We start from the raw sequence: 21,293 nt of genomic DNA, 5'->3' as shown, positions 1-21,293 counted from the left end.
CACAGTTTTATACCAATTTGAAAAACTTACCGTTCACGATGAACGAAAAGAATGGTATTGGAAAGTCTAAACTGAAACAGAGCCGGTGCGTATGCTGTTGAACAGCTAGCTGTCGGTAAAGTGTTAACATTGTACTTTTACTCATCTGCCAATATGCTGATCATACCGATACTGAAATTACCGAGTAATATGAACCAATAGACACCGCATAGACAATTTTAAATAATATTAATTGTACTGCTAGACGAGCCATTAAAAACCATGGTAAAACAGCAAAAGGAAATAAAGTACAGGAAATAGCTACAACAGCGATAAAGCTACTTTTCTTTGAAATTAAAAACTTCACACTAAATTTACTCCATTTCAGATCGTTGAAGGTTGATAGGTTTTTTGCATAACATTGCCCAATTGACTCTGAAGATTTTGACTATGGAGGCGGTTTGGTCGCAACGAAATGGCTTCGAAAGAGAGTGAAAGAGAAAGAAAGAAAGAGAGAGAGAGAGAGAGAGAGAGGCCCTGAAATTGGCATTTTTGAGATTCGGTCGAACGAGACGCGACCCCTTGGAACACTCTCAAAGTATCTTGCAATGTATACGTAACCTTCCCCATGTGTGGTATACAGTATCTAAAGTAGAGCATCGCCGTCAACCCCATGATATCGTGTCCGATCCCATTATCACCAATAAAAATTCGTAGAACTCTTTGACATCCCATAAGAAGCACGTTCGAAGTCTGCATAGTCTGGATGAAGGTATAGCGAAATCATCAGATTACTTCACGATGCCGCTATATCTTGCACCTGGATAGTCCATTTTCTCTCTTGACCCCATCGATACCGATAACAATCTTCATTCTCAAATCGCGATCCCATAAATGCAACAAAATTTTCTCCACCCGCTAAACTACGAATTTATTAAAATAATTTTCGGTTGCATAGGCAGATCGTTTACCCTCTACGCGTTTGTACTAATCCTTGCGATTCTACAGATCGATTGCACGGGGAAAGCGGTTATATGAGCAGTCCAGAAAGAGGTGGAGGAGTTGGCTCTGGAACTGGCAGATATCCACCTGGTCCTTACAGCGCTGGAAGCAGCTACGAGGACCCCTACTACTCGCAGTATTCGGGAACAGTGACACCGGTCATCGACGAGGAAGCCAGGTAACCGGAGTTCCACGAACCACCACTTGGGTCGTTTCATGTCGATTTTCTCATACTTTCTCGCTAATTTCTCAATATTTATACAGAATTTTTTCATATCTATACGTATAAAATAGACTGCGGTGGGAAATAACCATTCTACTTTGCAATAGTATTTTACATGAGTTACAAGGCTTACGGAGAGCGTAATATTATTTTAGCCTCGTGACAAATAATATTCAAATTATCAATTGAAAACGGGATCGAAGAAGAGTAGTTGAAAGCTGAACTGAGCCTTTTCCAAAATTTGTTCAAGCTGCTCTACTGCAGCATACTACTTGAACAAGGTATAAAGGTAGTTACTTTGAACGTGTTTTATAAAAAGAAAAAAGAAAACCGCTTCTATTTGTCTTCATAATAATTATTCAAAACTCGTTGATAATTCGTAAAAGTAAAAGTTGCGAAGCTCTTATGTTTCAATCGTAAACGTTCGTTTTTGCTACTTTCGTTCCTTTAACTTCCTTCGAAGCCCAGTCTATCCGATAAAAAAGAAAAGAAAAAAAAAAAGAAAAAGAAAGAACCACAAAGAGCGCGTGCGACGAGATACATCGTATCAACGACGTAAAGCAAAAGTTGGTCGTGGCGATCTCGAATTCGACTCTCGTGGATGGCTGATAGCGCGGATACGTATATCTCTGTTGTGGGTGGTGCAGCGATACGGAGCTGTTGGAGGAATCGTACAGCCTTTACGGTGTGAAACCGCCAGGCCGTCCGCCATCCGGTCCTCCGCGATCCCCGTTTCCTCCAGGGGCACCGCCACCTTTGCCATCCGGTGGCCAGAGCTACGACGCTACTCGGTACTCAGCTACCTTCTCTAGTTTTCGATAGAACCGCGACCTCAGACCTCGAAATTCTCTGTAAACGGAGATGCTGAGTCTGACCGTGACCGGTTGTCTCTACTTAAGTTATATATCGTCTGGTCAGAATATACGAATGCGCTTGCGAACGCGTCGCACAGTGGCACAAATTTTACCGATACACGGAATGAAGATCATCGTTTCGAATCACTTTGACGGAAATTATCAGCTTGGTCCAGTTGTATTCTGATAAATCGTAACCGTTATATTGGCTTGGCAACTAAATGATTGTGGGTTTTGTCATTAGGTGGTATTGACAAAATCTGCAATCGCTTTGTTGCCAACCCAGTATTATTGTACGTGTCGTCACGTCGTAATAAATTGTGACGAATAACGAGACAAACTGAACGTAGATCTCATAGATCATTTAGGCGTTGGATATTTACCATGTATTAGAAAATTTCTGTATTTTCATCGGCTGTATTCGCTTTCTCGTTGCTCTATGTTTCGTTGATCATCCGGTAATTGTCTGTCGTTCAATTTGGCCACTGTGCGTCGCTCTTGTCGTGATGGTCAGCCATAGATACGACGACTACCGTTCCCAGGGGAGAGGAAGCAATCGATATGGTAGGTGCCTTGACAAATTTATCACGGCAGAACGGAGGATCGCGAAAGAGTAACGACTAGGGAAAGTGAAAAGCGCGCTGGCTTCCCTCTAGGCTCCCTTAGCCGAGTTATTTATACTCGTTCGTCGTTGCTATTGGCGCCTGGTGGATAATATTCCACTATATATCAGCCGTTTCGAGTTCATCGATCGGTATTCCCGTCGATTCCATTGACCTGAGGAAACCTCGCCTCGAAATCCACGTATAATACCTCCGTTCACGGCTATTGAAAAACTCGCACTCTGCCCAGGAATGGTCGTCGTTCGTTCAATGCATGTGTATAGTATGCGTCGAGGCATGCATGGAGAACGATAAGTTATGTTCCATATGGAAACGCAAAATTCGATACGGTCCTGCGTTTCTCATAATGCTCGAGTTTATCAGGTACACGCATATGGCGGCGCATTTTCGCCCAAGTTTCTGGACTGATATTATTTACACAAATATTAATATTTATTATTATTAGATTGTCTGGAAAGTTTCTTTCGTTTTAGAAGGAGAAAATAGATGCGAAATATTTTTATATTATATTTCATTCCACGTATTAATATACTGCACGTAATGCAAATTCGATCATACGATGTAAATTGTAGGATAAATTAATTGTAGGATAAAGTAATGGATCAAAATAATATAAAACAAAGAACGTTGTGCATCCATTATTTCCTTGTGGAACGAAAAAACTTTTCGAACAACCTAATAATATTTAGCAAATATTTTCGATTCTAAGCTGTTGCTCTTACAAGACGCTCACTTATATATCCCGTTGCTTATTTTACGAGGATATAAACCGGACAGTAACGTTTAAGCGAGTATTCCAAGTGTAAAATGCTAAGCTCTTTTAGGTTAGGTAATTTTTGTACAAACAGGCTATAACTCTTTTTACAGTCAAACTTTCAGACTGTATTTATAGATATTTTGCCAAGATCTACCTGGTGTTTTTGCCGCGAAAGAAAGTCAAAATCGATGGCATTACATGCCCACGTACACATTGGCATCGCGGTCCATAATTCTAACCTATACTATACTATTATTTTTTACTATAGTTTTACTATAGTTTGAACAAAAGAAAAAACTCGATAATTAGAAAAATGGCTGCGCTATCAAGTTCCATCGTTTGACTTTCGGGAGTTTAAGGAAGCAGAAGAAAGAAAAATATTGGATTCGTCCTAGTTCAGGTCACAACGATGCACACATGCATGGAAAGTGCACAGAAAATTTGAAGCCACGTTAAGACATATAAATGGAAGAAAACCGTCTTTAAAATTTCTTGTTACCAATAATAATCGTTCGTATAAAAGCTTCTAGAACAGTATACGTATGACTTCGTTAGTTGTAGGAGTTCAGACATAGACTTTCCCATATATACCAGGTATGTAAATATGAAACCGAAATTTTTGTATAGAAAATACACGTTTATTCGATGTATATTTTATATAAAATATTTTATTCGAAGTATTGCCCATCGCTAGCTATACATTTTTCCCACCTGTCTAACAATTGGTGGATGCCACGCCAAAAAAACTGTCGCTCTATTGAGGCAAACCAGTCATCGAACCATTTTCGTACATTTTCGTAAGAAGTGAAGTGCTGGTCAGAAAGTGCGTGTCCCATCGATGCAAATAAATAGTAATCGGACGGAGCCAAGTCTGGCGAGTAAGCCGCGTGCGAAAGTATTTCCCAACTGAACGCTTCAATCGTTTCCTTGACCGGTTTTGCTGTATGTGATGATGGTGCATTATCATGAAGCAAAATTACTTTGTGTTGCCTCTTTTGATATTCCGGTCGTTTTTCACGCAAAGCTTGATTCAAATCGATCATTTGTTGTCGGTAGCGCTCAGTATTAACGGTTTCGCTAGGTTTTAACAGCTCATAATAGATCATACCCTTCTGATCCCACCAAACACAGAGCACTGTCTTCCGTCCATAACGATTTGGTCTTGTAGTCGATGTCGGTGGTTCGCCTGGAGCTACCCATGATCTTTTACGCTTAGGATTCTCAAAATATATCCACTTTTCATCGCCAGTCACAATTCGGTGGAGAAATGACTTTCTTTTGTATCTGGCGAGCAGCATTTCGCAAGTGGTTTTTCGGTTTTCCTACTGTCTTTCATTCAGTTCATGTGGAACCCATTTTCCCACCTTCTGGATCTTTCCCATGGCTTACAAACGTATGGAGATGGCTTCTCGTGTCACGTTTAATCGATCAGCGAGTTGTTGTTGCGTTTGAGCGTCATCCTCATCCAACAATGCTTGCAATTCTCTGTCTTGAAACTTTTTCGGTGGTCTTCCAGGTTCTTCGTTCCTCGCGTCAAAATTGCCACTTCTGAATTTTTTAAACCACTCAAAGCACTGTGATTTACCAAGAGCATGCTCACCGTAAGCTTCGACAAGCATTCGATGCGATTCTGCAGCAGTTTCAAATGATAACAGAAAATCAATGCTGTCCGCAAATCGTAGTTTCCAGGTACAAAATTCGACATGTTCAACGCTATTACAAACTATGCTGTTGTATGAAACTTGTATTGTTCTGAGTCGAAAATGTTTGTGAGATATCAACAAAGACTTTTGAGCCAAATGACGGTTTCATAGTTACAGACCTGATACATTTCTAAAATTATATTCTTTGAGAAAATGCGGAAAGAAAGCGACCCTTCTTAACTTCAATTAATTGCACATATTCTTACGAAAGGTTCATATTCCTGAATTATAAGTAACGCGATATTTAAATCAGCTCCTCCTGTAACATAATAATCTGATGAAATTTCGAACATTTGTCAATAAGGAAAAATAATTTGCGTCGAGTAAGAAAATTATACTTAGCCGGGAAACTTTTCTGTTAGACACAAGTTAGCTATCGGTCCAGCAACTGTTCGAATGCGCCGTGTATTCTGCCGTGTCCGATCGAAAGGACGGGAATTTCGAGAAAATCGGCATCCCTTTCGTCCGGAAAACGGCTATGCGCTGAAAATACGGATCGGTGGAATGTAGCATGCCGACTAGCGGTCGTAGAGAGAATGTGTATCTGAGCGCTTTTGTGTATAGCCTTCTGGCGACGTAGGCTTTAGAAAGATCGCGAGTTATGCGGAACGAACCTTGCACGCGATTCTCATTATCGTCAGTTGATATTTTATTATATCTAAGCGTACGTGCATCCTGTGGAACGCTTCTTTGGAAGATACTAAGCCCGATTAGATTTAGATTTTGTCTCATCCCATTCTCGGTTTCTACAACATGCAGAAACCGGAACCACCCCAGACAGCGCACGATGTCTTAAAGACGTATTGTACGTTTCACGTCCGTTTCAAGCTCCAGCATCCTACGACTTGATCGGAACGTTTTAATTCTTACACTGCGGCATTCGACTGTAATCAAACTACGTACAGTCTATGTATCTATGCGGTTTTTAAATTTTCCAATGCGTTACAAAAGACCAGGAATTATTTTATAATAATTTTGCTATTACCGCTGACAAGCTGCCCCGTCGCAATTTGCGACGCAGAACGTTTAAACTGCATCTTCGCCGCACGTTTCCAGGACATTAATCGTACGTCTTTACGACATCCATAAACAGACTGTGTGCTGTCCGGGCCGTGGTAACAAACGCGCCGGTTAACCGAAATTTGCTGGTTCCTTGTCTAGGATAAGGGTAGAACACATGGAGAGGCAGCTGGCGAACCTGACAGGTCTAGTGCAGAAGGCTCTGACCCACGCACCTCACACGAGTCCATCGCCTCGTGATTATCTACAAGTTCCAGCTGGACGCGATCCTTACGCGAGAGGACCAGGTACGTTGTCTGTCCGCTTTCTCAAATTCTCCATTCACACTAACTGCAACATGCGCGTAATCTTTTGGTCGTTAGACGCGTCACACCCGGTTTCTCTGTTGTCTGCGAAAGAAACTTTCGTCCCTTGGTTTCGCGTAGATTTTTCTTTTCATCGGTCCACCTCTTCCCATCATCATCTTCTCTTGGCCAATTTATTTTCACAGTCTTTTGCGTTCACGCCATCCGACTCGCCTCGACGAGAATAATTCGTCTCGTCGAAACGAACGGATTCGCATTTCTTTTCCATTCGATCTTTCGTCGCACTTAGACACATTAGAAGCATTAGCTCGTTACGTTCAACGGATTTATTCTGCGACGCTTTACCGCCTGTCCCGTTCTCTCTGCGTGAATGTTCGTCCGCCCCTTAGCTTTCTTCGTTTACGTCGTTCCTACGATCGTTCGCGTTTTCTCTCTCGATTTTCCTTCTTTAGATACCACAGAGTTTAAACGATACCGATTCCATTCGATTCGGAGGCAGCAGAACAGACGCCCGTGACTGTCTGCCAGGCTGCACCTTCGTTAGATCTAACAATACGTTTTTGCGCCACGGTTTATGCAGTGGCAGCGGTACGACGCGGTTCTTCCAAGTAATACCACGACTGACTTTTCAGTCCTCTGTTATTTTTCCAAACTCCACGAATATAATTTAAATCTCATGTACACGCCAGGTGTGTTTTATTAATGTAAAATTAATTTTTCACATATTCGTTGATGGACGTCCTCTCCTCCTAACGATAGAACCATGTAATTAAAAAATCGTGTTATAATAAAATTAAATTAATTCTAACGCGACGTTACCGCTGCCACGTGTTGTAACGCGGTGTTTAAGTTTCCTGAACCCTGCTGTACAACTGCTTTGTTATTCCGACTGACGCACACACCAGGCGCCGGGGATGAGTTCGACAAACACTCTAGCTCCAGCTCTGCCTCATTGCCAGGTGTGTCTTCTTCATCTTCTTCTATCTTCTATTTTTCCGTCGAATCACTGTAACCGCTGTAATACATAGTTTATATATATATATGTACTTATTCATACGTTATATCATTATTGTTACTCATATATACTTATATTATTATTCTTAACATTATTTTTCTTCTACTACTTCTTCTTCTTATTCTTATTATTATCATTACTATTGTTATTATTATTATCGTTATTATTATTGGAATTACTATTATATACTATATTACTCTATTACTACTTATATACATTTTATAATAGTGCCCTACGTTTAACCAATGTGATTAAAACGGTTCTCCTTTGTAAAATTCAAGTGTCTCAACCTGCCGTTACAGATGACTCGTACTTAAGGACTGACGTAAAACCACCAAAGTTAGGCAAAGGTGCGGTTCACAAAGTATACACGTTTCTCCTGTTTATCCATGCAACAAACGCATCGTCGCCTTATTCTTTTTTTTGCCAGTAAATCGTAACACATAGCGGCGATTCGTGCACTGCACGCGCTTTCTCCATCTTTCTCTCTTTCTCTCTCTCTCTCTCTGTCATTTTCGCGCGCGCGCCTACTTTCACCCTCAGCTTCTTTCTGACGTTTCTTTTGCATCGTTCAAGCACAATACGCAGCGCATCTTCCGAAGGCACTTGGCACCAACCTCCTTACTTTCGTCGTTATCGGTTTCTATAGAATCGACCGCGTCTAGAAAATTCTTAAACCGTTTCGGTAAATACGTTTCGGCATTTGTCCCGTTCGCTTGCAATCGGTTCTATTGGGTTGACAATTAAGTGATTGCGGATTTTATCATTAGTTGGTATTGACAAAATCCGCTGTCACTTAGTTGCCGACCCAAGAGCAACTATAAGCAAACTGCGGATTTTTATGCATTTATGGTACATTTATTTTCGATTTTCCTCTGCTTTTTCTTTTCTTCTCGTTCTCCCTTACCTTCCTTTTGTTTTGTATATACACTACCGTGTATTAGTATTTGGACTTTGCACACTCGGGCTACAATCCAGTTTTATTATATTTCCAATGTTATGGAACATAATGAAGATACACAACGTAGAAGAATATCTCTATAACTTTAATTCCCTGCTTTTTAGCCGTAAGTGGAATCGCCAGTCTTGTTCAATTGAAATCGAAACAAGGAATACGCATCTATCAGATTGCACATTCGTCTGTAATAAATAGTCGGTATTACAGAGACCTATATAACCATTTTTCGTTAAAATCTTGGCGTAGTAATCAAAATGTTTCCATTTGTACCTCTCAGACGGTATGCTGTTGCCTGAGATAAGATCAGAGACGAAAATTGGTAAACTGTACCTTACACACTTGCTATAATGTCAAAGTGTCGAAATACTTGAGCATGATTGAGTAAAATGTATTTGTGTATACGTTTCCTTCACGTTCTATCTCTTGTACCAAAGGATTTATCTGGTAAATAAATAAATAAATATTTCAAAGTGCAAAAATACATAGAATCCATATAACGTGAAAAATGTATATCTATAAAATATCAAAAGTATAGTAACTGTTACAATATTTGATAGGTGATTCTTACTTAAATTCACTTAAATTCCTTTTTTTTTTTTAATTTAATTTTAACGTGAAGAAATATTAATTCGCATAAATATCCGCAGTGTGCTATAACAAGTTTTGCCCAGGTAACCATTTTTCTTTTCTTTTCTTTTTTTTTTTTTTTATCTCTTCGTATATATGTCTGGTGATATCTCAGTATATAGAGTCAGATCTATTTTTTTCTCTTATTTTCGTCGTTGGGATTTATGTGTTTCATTTTATGCCAGATGAAGGCTACAGACTTTTAAATTACAAGATCTTTTTCAGAATTCTGCTTAGAAATTGGAAACACGCAAGTGCTTTTCATTGAAAATTAACGTTGACTTTGTTTCGGCTTACATCGAGACGTGGCTCGAGATAGACCCAGGCACGGTTGACTGCGTGGGGGTAGCCGCGTATACACAACGTCTCATTTTAATGGATCCACTCAAATGTCTCCTAAACTGTACGCTATCCTTTCAACAAATTCTGATCTCTAGGAAATCTCAAAGTGACGTTTGCTTGTTCAAACGGAACTATACATTTTTTTTCGATATCTAGTTTTTAATTCTCCTGGAAAATGAAAGTATTAAAAGTGCTTAGTATAAAAGACATTTCAAAGTTAATTTCGTCGAATCGAGTGTAGGAAAGATACGAAAAAAAAAAGCATAATTATAAAAGCACGGTATTATCTTTGCTCGCCTCTCGTAAAAAGTTTCAGTTTTGTAAGATCAAAGCTAAAATATCACAAATACTTTAAATTCCACCTCAATGCTTTTTATCTTAGAAATTTAAAATTGCATCGTACGTTGTACAAAAAGAATGTATATTTCCATAAAAAAAAAAAACAAAGCCGAGCATTGCAAGATCCTCTGGAAAAAAAAGTAGATTCGATTTGTAAAAACACCTTTTTTTTCGAACAACGTGTACAGTTTCGAAGAAATGTTCGTGGATCGATTAGAACGAAACGTTCTATGTCCGCGTATATGAGTTTAAGCTTTACGTTTCCTGTCCCATTGATGCACGAAAACTCGTCGCACTTACTTTCGGTTTACGGCTCGACGTTTAGCACCATTTCTTTTAATTTCGAAAGTTTGTCGCGCGCACGCCCGTTCGCTATAACCAAAAAGCCCACTTTAGCACGAGTATCGCAAGAAACATGCTCTGATCATCCTCTATTCCAGACAAGTCGGTGTCGTTTGAAAAGTCAGTGTCCTTCAGTGACGAGCCACCAGACATGAATTCCCCCAAGCAGCATTCCCCGCAGCACGCAGGTAATGGTTACCGCACATTCTATGAAATTATTATACGATACTTTTTCACTAAGCACGCTCCTCTCGGAGAATCGAGTTATTCTTCAATTCTTCAATCGAAGAGAAAAAGAAAAACGTGGAGCGGCAGATGGAAGCAGAGTTCCGTTCGAACGATTAAATCGAACGAAAGCCTGTCTCGACAATGCGGAATTGTGCGGTATATAGGCGTTGCAATTATCATGGGAATTATAGTAAAATCCAACTGGGTCAACGACGTCCTTAGCTTAATCGCCGGCAGATGTCCCTAGTCGGCGAAGAAAATCGCTGACGATCTGTTCTTTCTCGTTACGCGGTCTGCCCGTAATTACAAATCGATTGGTAACGGTTTTGCAAACCGCTCGGATATCGGGCTCGTTCGATCCGAGCAGATTAAGAAACCGCCGATGTCGATCATCTGCAGCTCCGCCGTCTTTCTTTCTCTCAAGCACCAAAGGTTAAAGATGTACTCAGAGAGAGAGATAAAAAATATCCTTGTCGGAGTAGTTCATACTAACGCAATAATCTCTAACGACTTCTCGTGCAATGCCTTCCATCACGACTAGCGGACACAAAACCAACAAAACCGGCGATCAAATCCTCCACGTTGCCGAGGATGTCTTCGCAAGGTAAACCTGTTTCGTGTTTTTTTACGCTTCCACCAACCCTTGTGTCTCGTTACCTCCACTTGTTCTTGTGATTAACCTTATTGATCGTTCTTTCTTCTTTTTACGCCTCTGCCCCTCTCGTTCCTTTTCTATTTCTTTCGTTGGGTTTTTGGTCCGCAATTGTGTGTTTAAATATCCAGATACGGTGTATTATCCAATTGTTTCTGTTTTGATCGTTCGTGCACCTAGCCAATCACCGAAGAACACGGTTCTTCCGCTTGCGTGCGAAATTTCCGACAGTGCATTCGAGAACGAGATGGTCGAAAAGCAGCATCGACAGATCCATTTTTTAAAGCAACCAACAAGTTACACGTAGTAGGCTAAATGACGCTTTTCGACGCAACTCACGGCTCGATCGCACACTGTCTATAGATGGGTGATTGCCCTGGAACTCGAGAGGATAATTCAGAGGTAAAACGTCCTATAAGACGCATGATCGTTGATCGTCCACGATACCATCGTCCATACTCGTCCATTCGTTTCTTTCGTTCCTATCCCTTTGCTGCCCTCTGCACAGCTTTCATCGTCTAGTCGCCGATACAATGGTGACGATAAAAATGTCAGCGAAATTGTACGACTGGTCACTCGCCCTTCGTTCATATTCTCGTGCACCAGTCCGCCCTTTGATCGTGCGAAAGGCGTCGCATTAACGAGTGACAGATGGCGCCAGCCGCTAAATCCGGCCGGCTGACAGCGCTCCCTACCTCATCTATAAATTGAAACGCGGTGAGAGATAAGAATGTTACAAACATCATTTTTTAAATTTACCGTCAAATCTATCGTCTGCCACAATTATTGCCACACTGTCATAGTTATTTTTACGGATCATTCAATCTCATTGATCGATCGTCACTGCCCCATTTTCAATTACGTTTCTTGCTACTGGCAAACTCGATCCGATCCGATTTGACTGGATCGCAAGGTAACAAGGATCAAAGGTCGATAATCAAGCTGAACGATTTTCGCACGGTTTAACGGGCGGAAATGCCAACGCTTGTGCCCGTACATGTGAGCACGATGTATCGTGCGAAATCGATGAAAAGAACCAAAAACGTGATCGTTGACGCTTGACCGAATCATTTTCAGAGAGAGACAGGCACAAGCCGACACCGCCACCGAAACCGGCAGCACTGGTAGCTGGCCAATATGTTTATCGTGACATGGCTTTGACACCAGAAATGTACAACCAGCTGCGAGGTTTGCAGAAGAAGGCGAAGGACCTCAGGCAAGAAGTTAGGAATCTGAGACGCATGTCTCAGGCCCAGGCGCACACCATACGAGAGACTATATTGGATACGTTCATCACCATCAGGTGCGCAAAATGAAACAAGTATGAGGAGAGCTGCGGAACTTTCTTCAAACTTAGTCCAAGTGATTTATATATAATTAGAAGAAATATTTTCATTTATTGTATATCAGACTAGTCGTTCTTTATCTTCATCATATTTACACGTGTTTTTCATCCTCGTCGTGTTCTTTTTCTATACGGAAGACGATCCTTCCATTGCTTTCACGTGTGTAACATATATTTATTTATTTATTGCTCGATATCACAGCATACATAGTTCCAAATCCGACCACACACTGCGTGTAACCGCGTTCTTGAGCGCTATACACGTGTAAATTCAGTGCACAAGTATGCCCAACGACCATATGGTCGGTTATACAGCCTGCGCACGTCACAAGTATACTTGAAATGAATTCTACTTATGTTTACGTATTTCTATATAAATATACACTACGGCCACATCTGATACAGCTACACGTATTGTGGCATAGTCACCTCGCTCCATCTATGTTTATGTAAACTAAACTACAAACGAAAGACATATTAACTTTAACGTGTACGGTCGATTTCATTTAATTTCTCAAATATTGGGTTAGCAACTAAGTGATTGCGGGCTTGTCATTATTACCTAATGACAAAATCCGCAATCACTTACTTGACAACCCAATATTAACACGTTGAATGCCACGCCAGTTTTACAAGGTTTGGCCGTAGCGTCACAATCAATTTTTTATTATGCGATACATATAAAGTTGAAATATTACCTACAAGAGATATGTTACGGTATATAATCATTATTAATGAATTTATCTCACTGAGGTCACTGGTGACCACATGGCGCTGTAGTGCAATTTCGCTCGATTCGTTCAATGTTTCGCAATTTCGTTCTATGTTATTATGTCTCTGGACTTATCATAAACCATAATCCATCTCTCGGTCATACTTATTCGGACCCGCAATAATTCTAAAGAACCGCCATAAGATTTAGCATTGTCTACTTTATTGTCAAGGCCCTTTTTTATATGTTATATACAGCATTAATTTCGTCACACCATTGTAGTAACAATGGTGATAATAAAACATTTATAACTATTCACATTTGTTCAAATTATGTATTTCTACTAATCTTGTTGCGCCTGTCACCGGTGACCCGCACGGCCAAGTTGAGTGCGGGTCACTGGTCACCCCATGGCATTCAACGCGTTAAGCTTAAAAATTGCTTACTGATCTTTGGAGAAGAAACTTAGTTGAGCCCGGGTGGGTCTCTGGCTTTAGGTTGGGGTCAAATGTTATTTCTTCCGCAACCAATTCTAATGGAAACCACATACGCTCAATTAATAGGTAAAATTCAAAATACAGTAGTATTCAAAATACTGTACTTGTGCAATGAATTTGAATCTGCATGCTGTTCAAAGATACAGTTACGTGCTTTACTTTGAGCAAATCCAAAGACTCATTCTCATTCCTATTTCAAACACTCGTACCTCAGACGTATCTGTTCATCTTCTTGAACACGTATAATTATATTGTTAATAATATCGTTTAATGTAATCATTGGCTATTTTTATTAATTTGTGTTGATCGTAGGACAATGTTGCTGTCGTGCGGCGACGCAGCTTGGGATGCGGAGAAGATTCGACTGAGCCGCGAGGAAGACCTCTACAGGCAGGAGATGTTGAGGCTGGTAAAAGATCTAACGTACGTATTTCATTTTATTCTCTCGTTTCTTCTCGTATCTCTTAAATGCATTCTCTACAACCGCTGACACATGATCTGCCGCTTTCAGCGAGCTGGAGAACACGGTGGAGGAACTACGTGGCAACGTCATAAACAGGAAGACAAGGGTCAATATGTCGGATGTGGAGAACATGGCCTTGATAATGAGCAAATCCAGGTAAAGGGAGAGAGAGAGAGAAAAGCGAATTACTAAATTGGTAAAAGCTAAACGGCAGTTGCAAAAGCTTTTAAGAACTAAACCCATGTACTTTCAAGTTTGACTAATTTTATAACGTCACCACACACATCCATTCCTTTACTTTCAAAAGTAAATTCTATATTCCCATTGAAAACGATATGACATACCGCATTCTCTGTTTTAGCAAAACGGTGGCGGACCTGAAGGTGCGATTCCCGAGTCTTCAGGAAGGTATGAAGGGTTTGTTGAGCTCTGAAATGGAGATGGTCGTACGAGCGGAGAAATTTCTGAAAGAAGAGCCAGAACGATTAGAGTCGGCGTTGAAGCGTTGCAAAAAGCTCACTAGTACCCTCGTGACGCTCAAACGGTAGGTAACATTGCTACAGTCCTTGAATACGGTCCACTGAATTAGCATCATGTAAGCGAGCAACAAAAGATGCACAAAATTAACTGGGAAACGAGTGAGAATTATAAAAGGATAGAAGAAATTTGATCTTGCGTTCGTCAAAACTAAATGGTAATCTGTATATTCGGCAGTTTGGCGTCGGTGCAAGAGCAGCGATTACCAAACGCAGCAGCGAGCGTAGACGCCGAGGAGACGCCACCGATAACACCGACCTCTGCTCAACATTCCAAGGTAACGCTTCATTTGCCCCGCTCGCTCGCTCGCTCGCTGTCTTTTATTTCTTTTTCTCTTTTCTAATGTCTCTGTCTATCTAATCTGGATCCTCGTTCGACTTCTTTCTCAGCTATTTCCGTTCCAATAATACCCGTTGCATGAAATTCCTGAAGAAAAAACCTATCACGATCCTGTGATCCAGTTTGTCGCGCTTTGGAAACCTCTCTGCCCCCTTCCGAGAAGGATGAAAAAAAGAACGAAGCGTTTGATTTGCGGAAATCTCGATGAAAGATCGCGTACCGTTGTTGATAAAAGGCACTCGACACGGAGCACAAACGCAATTTCGCGTTCTACGTTTCTTCGTGGGACGTTCGCGTGGATTGTGCCGAGAAATCTTTGCAAAGTCGATGCACGTGGTTCCCCTTTCTTCGTCGTGTTTGTACGATTTGCTTGACAAAGAGAACTTTACACGCGGCTAGAAGCGACAGAAGCGTCGAAAACTTTCCGCGAGTGATTAAAACAGAGCAAATCCTGTGATGTCGCGAGCGAAAATGTGACGCGGTCTTTTGGCATAGTCTCGTTGTTTAAATGAGAGTAGCATCAGAAACACCACTCCAGAGCTTTGTAGATCTATCTTTGCCTAATCGAGTAAAACAATGTGGTATCTTGCAGTGACGTACGTTAAGTCTGACCACCGCTTACCCCGTATCCTATTATGCTAAACAGCGCATGCAACGAGTGACATAGAATTTTGTCTACACATATATATTTATATAACTGTATACATAACTATATATGTATATATACATATCGTACTTTTGGTATTGGTACACATACTCTTTCGTATATTTTGTATGCGTATCGTATGTACACTCTCGTTCATAAGTGTTAGAACATGAAATGATCGTGAAAAGTTGGATTTGGATTAGGTTAAATGATCTTCAAATCCTGAAGAGATAACTTTACGTCAGTTTAAGCCAATTAGCTCTATCCTCGCACCATTCCTTCTATCGATAAAAAAAAAGCAACGAAGATATTTTGGAAATTGGAGAGGAACAATCTGCTAACAATAGTTCTATAATTTTATAATTCTATCATATCGTAATACTTTTAGAAATATACATAGAATTATACAATTATACGATACTATAGTACTATAATGTTACAACTGTATAATGCTATGCTAGACGCTATATGCTATACCAACGAGATTGTATAATTTTCTCATTCGAAAAATTCTTGCAAACAATTTCTTCGCCAAATTATATCCATACGTTACTGGATATTGTTTTATACGAATTGAAAATTCTGATCGGACTAAATCATTTTCTACCAATCTATACCAATGCATCGCACTCTGTACAATATACCACTAGATGTCCTAATACTTAAAAACGGGAGTGTACGTACATACGCGAGTCCATGCGTGCATTCGTGATCTTTCACGCAATCGGCACCAAAACACTGCGAAACGCGTGCCACCGAAATACACTTTGCTTGATTCGCCTGTATCCAAGAGTAAACTCGGTCTCGGGATTCGTCTCTGGAAACGATCTCGTGCGTACAGTGCCTTCTCTACGGCTTCAAGTTCGCGAAAGATACGGTCTTCGCGTGTTCGTTACTCCAAAATGGATCTTCGTTGGATCCATGGATCTCTTCGTCGACCGTTGGATCTCTCGGTCTCTCGATCGAAGTCTATTCGAAATCTAATGTAAACCTTTCCTCGATACGAAACGAGCCGCTCGTTTCTCGGACGAGCTTTGTCGCGAAAATTCAGCGGCCAGGACCAAGTCTCGTTACTCTATAGAGGTAAAGGATTGGGGCAGTACGCCAAACACGCGTTTCTATCGAACGTCCCAGTGACAAAACGAATCTTCCTTCAACTTGTGTCTCTTTGTGACATGGACCCTGACTTCCACCCTGATCAACCCCCCATCACCAATATTTTCAGTGTTTGCTGTGTCCCGATAGTATAGATATTTTTTATACATTTAGCAGCGTATGATGTGACAAAACGAGTTTCGGTCGTCGAGCCACGATACGAAAAGCTCTTTTTCCCAATTTTCTCTGTCTCCTTGTTTTCTTTGCTTCTGTATCGAATGACCGCGAGTGCCGGCGACCGTGTTTTGTCAGATCATTCTCAGTGTTAGTTGTGACTTAAGGGGAAAAAAAAAAGGAAAAAAGAAAGGAAAAATCTGCGTCGCGACGGGATTAAAGAGCGTTTGTTCCCACTATATTATATATTATATATATATATAAAAATCTTGTCTTTTTTTTTTCAATTAAATCTTGTTCGAAAGAGACGAATTTGGAGCGGCGGGCTGGACGCGAGACAACAACGACAAAAATTTGTTCGCCATCGTCGGTTGTTGCTCGCGTTTTGATCGTCCCTTCTCTTTCCGATAATACGAGCGAAACGAGAGGTTCGATCGGCTCTAACGATGATGATGATGATGATGATGCTTTGCCACATGTAACGTCGTCCTGATACGAGTATATGCCTGACAAGCGACGCGGGTTACGCAGACCTTACGCCGCTGTCTCGACACAGCGAGTTTTTAAATTAGACTGTTTATTAATTAAAGAAATAATATCTCTCTATATATTATATATATATATTCCTCTCTGTCTCTACTTTTCCTTTTTAATAAGAACTATAAAACGCAGGTTGCAGGCAAGATAGTGAATATTATATTAATTTTTTAGTATGGCTGGAAGTGGAGTACTAACTTCAAGGAGGCCATACAGACCAGTCACGAGTAATTTTTTAATGATTCATATATTTATAAATTATTAATTATTATTATTAATATTTCTACTTTATTATTATTATTATCATTATTATTATTATTATTATTATTATTACCATTATTATTACCATTATTATTCTGTACTATTTTATATACTATATATATATATATAAATATCCATACATCCAAACGCACATATATATGCAAACATATGTACACTTATACAATCACCAATTCCAAATATATATTCACACACGAAATATATATATATATACCCCCCCCCGCACACACGCCCATACGCGACACGCAAACTTACCTACATACATACATGCATACATACATACATACATACATACATACATACATGCATACATGCACACACACGCGTGTTTATATATATATTATATATATATTCCTTTTGTCGGTATGATGTCTGCCGCACAAATCGTCATATTGTTCATATAACTGTTTATCCTTCACGACGCTCGAAGCATTTTGCCAAATTCCTCCCGTCTTTCTTTTTTTCCGTGTACGCGCGTGAAAAGAAACTGTTCTTTTTTTTTAAGCGGTAGCGAGAGAGAAAGTAAAGCCTTGCGTGGAAGTTTGGCGGAATTCTTCGAGGGATTCGCCGAGCGAATTCTTGTCGTCGTTGCTCCGGATCTATACATATATATAACTCGTATATACATATACATATATATCGTTTAGACGCGATAGAGCTCCGTTTTTTACTGTCGTGACGAAAGGTTGGGAATAATCGCGGTCGCGAATCAGTTTCTCTCTCTCTCTCTCTCTCTCTCACTCTCTCTCTATCTTTCACTCTCTCTCACTTTCTCTCTCTCTCTCTCTCTCTCTCTCTTTCTTTCTCTCTCTCTCTTTCTCTGTTTCTCTCTCTTCGCACCGAGGAGTTGTCTGACCCGCACCGGTTCGTACTACTGAATCGCGGACGTTTCATCTAGAGGTCAGGATTTACAATTAGAACGTGCATTAACCTTCAGTCGGTGGAAGCTAGATCATCGTTGTCGAATATCTTGTTTTCAAAGACGATTGAAAATGTTTTTACCACTGCGTAATGGTAGTTTTTATTCGAATAAACAAAGATTTGAATTTGGATAAAACGTACTATAACAGGTTACTGCAGAAATTTCGTGTATCATACATAGACATCTTTACCTGGTGAAATCAAATAACAGATACCTATAATTCAAATAAAACAATAAATATTAACGTAATTTATTTTTCAAGCATGCTACGATATTACCGAAGGAATATTGTATAGGAAAAAGTAAAGCGAATAGCAAATAGGAGGAAAAATTTTACTCGAATGAAAGTTTACTTCTAAATTTATTTTTAAAAAAAAAGAAGAATAAAAAATAGTCCATAATTTCTAAAGGAATAAACGTGAAATATTTGCAGGAACGAGACGTGACCCAGCTTTCACCGTCCAAGGATTATACGTATATCAGATATGTCGGAAGTTCGATTCGCGAATCTTTTAACGCATAAAACATACCCGTATTCATTTTGTTAGGTCATTTAACAGATGAAAATGGCCGGATTGTTAATAAAACCATTCAAGGCCTCTAGTCGCGTTGCGTTGTTTGCATCTTACCGACACACCTAGAGCTTTGTTATCGTTGTCCCGCTATGTCCCAGCGCTTCTCAGACCCGACACGTACCGGCAAAGAGCATACTCGACACGCACGAAACATTTCCGGGATTGATAAAAGCGCGCAAAAATCCCTCGGCTGTGCTACGCGCTACGCGCCTTACGAGCTCTCACTTGGCCTTCTCGCAATACCTCCTTCTTATTACATTATCGCTGTATACTCTTGTATTTAACGATTTATTCTCTTAGATGCATATACCAACTTTTACGACGACCTTTTACTCTTAATTTACGTCGGAGTATCGTCCGAGTAACGCTCGATGAGCCACGCGGCATCATTTCCAAGGAAACAAAGTAGTTGCGATCTCGACTCGTCAGACACACTCGTTCCAATCCATTTCTTATAGTAAGGTGTAACAATCCCCCAACCCCCGTCTCTGTTCTCGACACACAAGGTTTACATTGGATTTCCCGGGATTAAGTTCGCGGCGACGACCACAACAACGACGACAAACACGACGATCACGATGAACATTGGAAATGAAAGAATCCTGTAAATTGCACGTGATCGTCGTCGAATGCGCAACTGCTCGTTCCTCGCTCGGTCCTGCAGCCCCCTTTCTCACTATCCGCACTTTTCGTTAACCTATATTACGAATACATGCATCTACGGGGAGAGAAGAGAAAGAATTTCTCGCCGTTCGAATAGGCGTTTCGTACCCATGATTTCTATCTATCAGTACGTCTTAAGCTGAATCTCTCACTGACGAACAATTGTCCGCAGGCACTTGTCGCGTCCAATCAGTATCTGTATTTCCTGGGAAACAGCCGGTAAAACAGACGCCGATTGACCGTGACACGTGTCCGCGGACAGTTGTATGTCAATGTAGATTTAACTTTACAGGATGATTTCACAAGAGAAGAAAGAAATAACTCGACAACATGGATCATGCACTTTGTCAACTTGTTGTTTCGTCAAACATTCGCCGAATTATTTATGTCGCATATTTGCCAATTAGTTCGGTTAACTGCAGCGAACGAACAAACAGCGGTAGAGAAAATTCGTGAAATAACACAAGATATAAGCGCGTCGATAACAGACGCTTCACGTATAAAATTAGAAAAATCTCAAGAAGCGTAAACGACTCTTCTTTATCGATTTAAGAAAATGAACCTGTGCAATTGGTAAATCAATTCTCCGGATAACTCGACGATCATAGATCATATCTATTACGTTTCTCTTGTATTTGCTTTTGCAAACACGTTCGTCGAGTTATTTATTGGAAAATCAACCTGTAGATATTCGAGCGAATAAAAAGTTTCGTTGCTTGTTCCACTTATGATTTTGCAGTCGTTTGGGACGTTCGCTGATGCTTGGTACGCGCAAAACTCGATCATCGTCATCACGCCATTATCATCCTCACTTTTTCTTTGGTCATTTTGCTCTGACTGTCGCGTCTCACATAGTTTTTCACCGTTGCTTTCGATTTCTTGCGAGATTGGTTCACAGCTCGCCAGCACCCTTGCTTCACCGTCCAAACTTTCGGTTCTTTCAAAACGGATCGATTCGACGTCGTCACTTTGTTCCGTACACATGTTTCTGTACACACGCCCCTTTTCTCTTTTTCTTCCTTCCTCTCTTCTCTCTCTTTCTCACTCTCTCTCTTTTCTTTCTCTCTCTTTCTCTCTTTCTCTCTCTCTCTCTCTCTCACACTCTCTCTCTTACTATAAGGATTGGACCAAAGGTTTTGATTGTGTGTATCTTTGATCGGCCAACTTTTACATTACTTTATACCGTGTATATACCTGTGTTTCTTTCTTCGAACCAGACCCCACTCGTCTGCAACTTTTTTCAAGCATGTTCCTTCGTGTGTGCGTAAAGGAATGCGCGCGTATCGTACGCGCAGCATGCGACATGCACGTGATCTAAATATGTTGTACACACGTACAGGAGTTGGCGATCTCCGTTTGCTCTGCACGTCGAGTTAGCGTGTAGCCATGCATGCCGTTTCAAGCTTCGTTTTTTGCCGAACAAAAAAGACGCAGTCGAGGCGCGTTTACCGGGTATCGAGTAACACTTTTTCTAGAGGCAACGAACAGCTAACGTACGTTTTCGGGAACGAAATAGAAGATTTTTGGTGGATGCCCGGCG

The 21,293-nt window shown here is 40.6% G+C and overlaps 1 protein-coding gene across 2 annotated transcripts in view; it reads left to right on the top strand.

Annotated features, from left to right (window-relative positions):
* Positions 1–21,293, top strand: part of LOC139995196 (uncharacterized) — a 166,575-nt gene that overhangs the window by 139,735 nt on the left and 5,547 nt on the right. The window contains exons 12-23 of one of the 2 annotated variants that reach the window (XM_072018418.1): positions 988–1,159; positions 1,840–1,995; positions 6,303–6,448; positions 7,372–7,425; positions 7,763–7,831; positions 10,188–10,277; positions 10,859–10,921; positions 12,047–12,272; positions 13,836–13,946; positions 14,035–14,142; positions 14,348–14,530; positions 14,701–14,800. In XM_072018418.1, the coding sequence (XP_071874519.1) occupies positions 988–1,159; positions 1,840–1,995; positions 6,303–6,448; positions 7,372–7,425; positions 7,763–7,831; positions 10,188–10,277; positions 10,859–10,921; positions 12,047–12,272; positions 13,836–13,946; positions 14,035–14,142; positions 14,348–14,530; positions 14,701–14,800 (1,478 nt within the window). The remainder of the gene's footprint in view (positions 1–987; positions 1,160–1,839; positions 1,996–6,302; positions 6,449–7,371; positions 7,426–7,762; positions 7,832–10,187; positions 10,278–10,858; positions 10,922–12,046; positions 12,273–13,835; positions 13,947–14,034; positions 14,143–14,347; positions 14,531–14,700; positions 14,801–21,293) is intronic. The other variant, XM_072018419.1, reaches the window with a different exon arrangement.

The sequence above is a fragment of the Bombus fervidus genome, chromosome 15 (genome assembly GCF_041682495.2).
Source record: "Bombus fervidus isolate BK054 chromosome 15, iyBomFerv1, whole genome shotgun sequence".
NCBI classification, from domain to species: domain Eukaryota; kingdom Metazoa; phylum Arthropoda; class Insecta; order Hymenoptera; family Apidae; genus Bombus; species Bombus fervidus.
The sequence above is the reverse complement of the archived record's forward strand: the minus strand, read 5'-3'. Positions and strand labels throughout refer to the sequence as shown.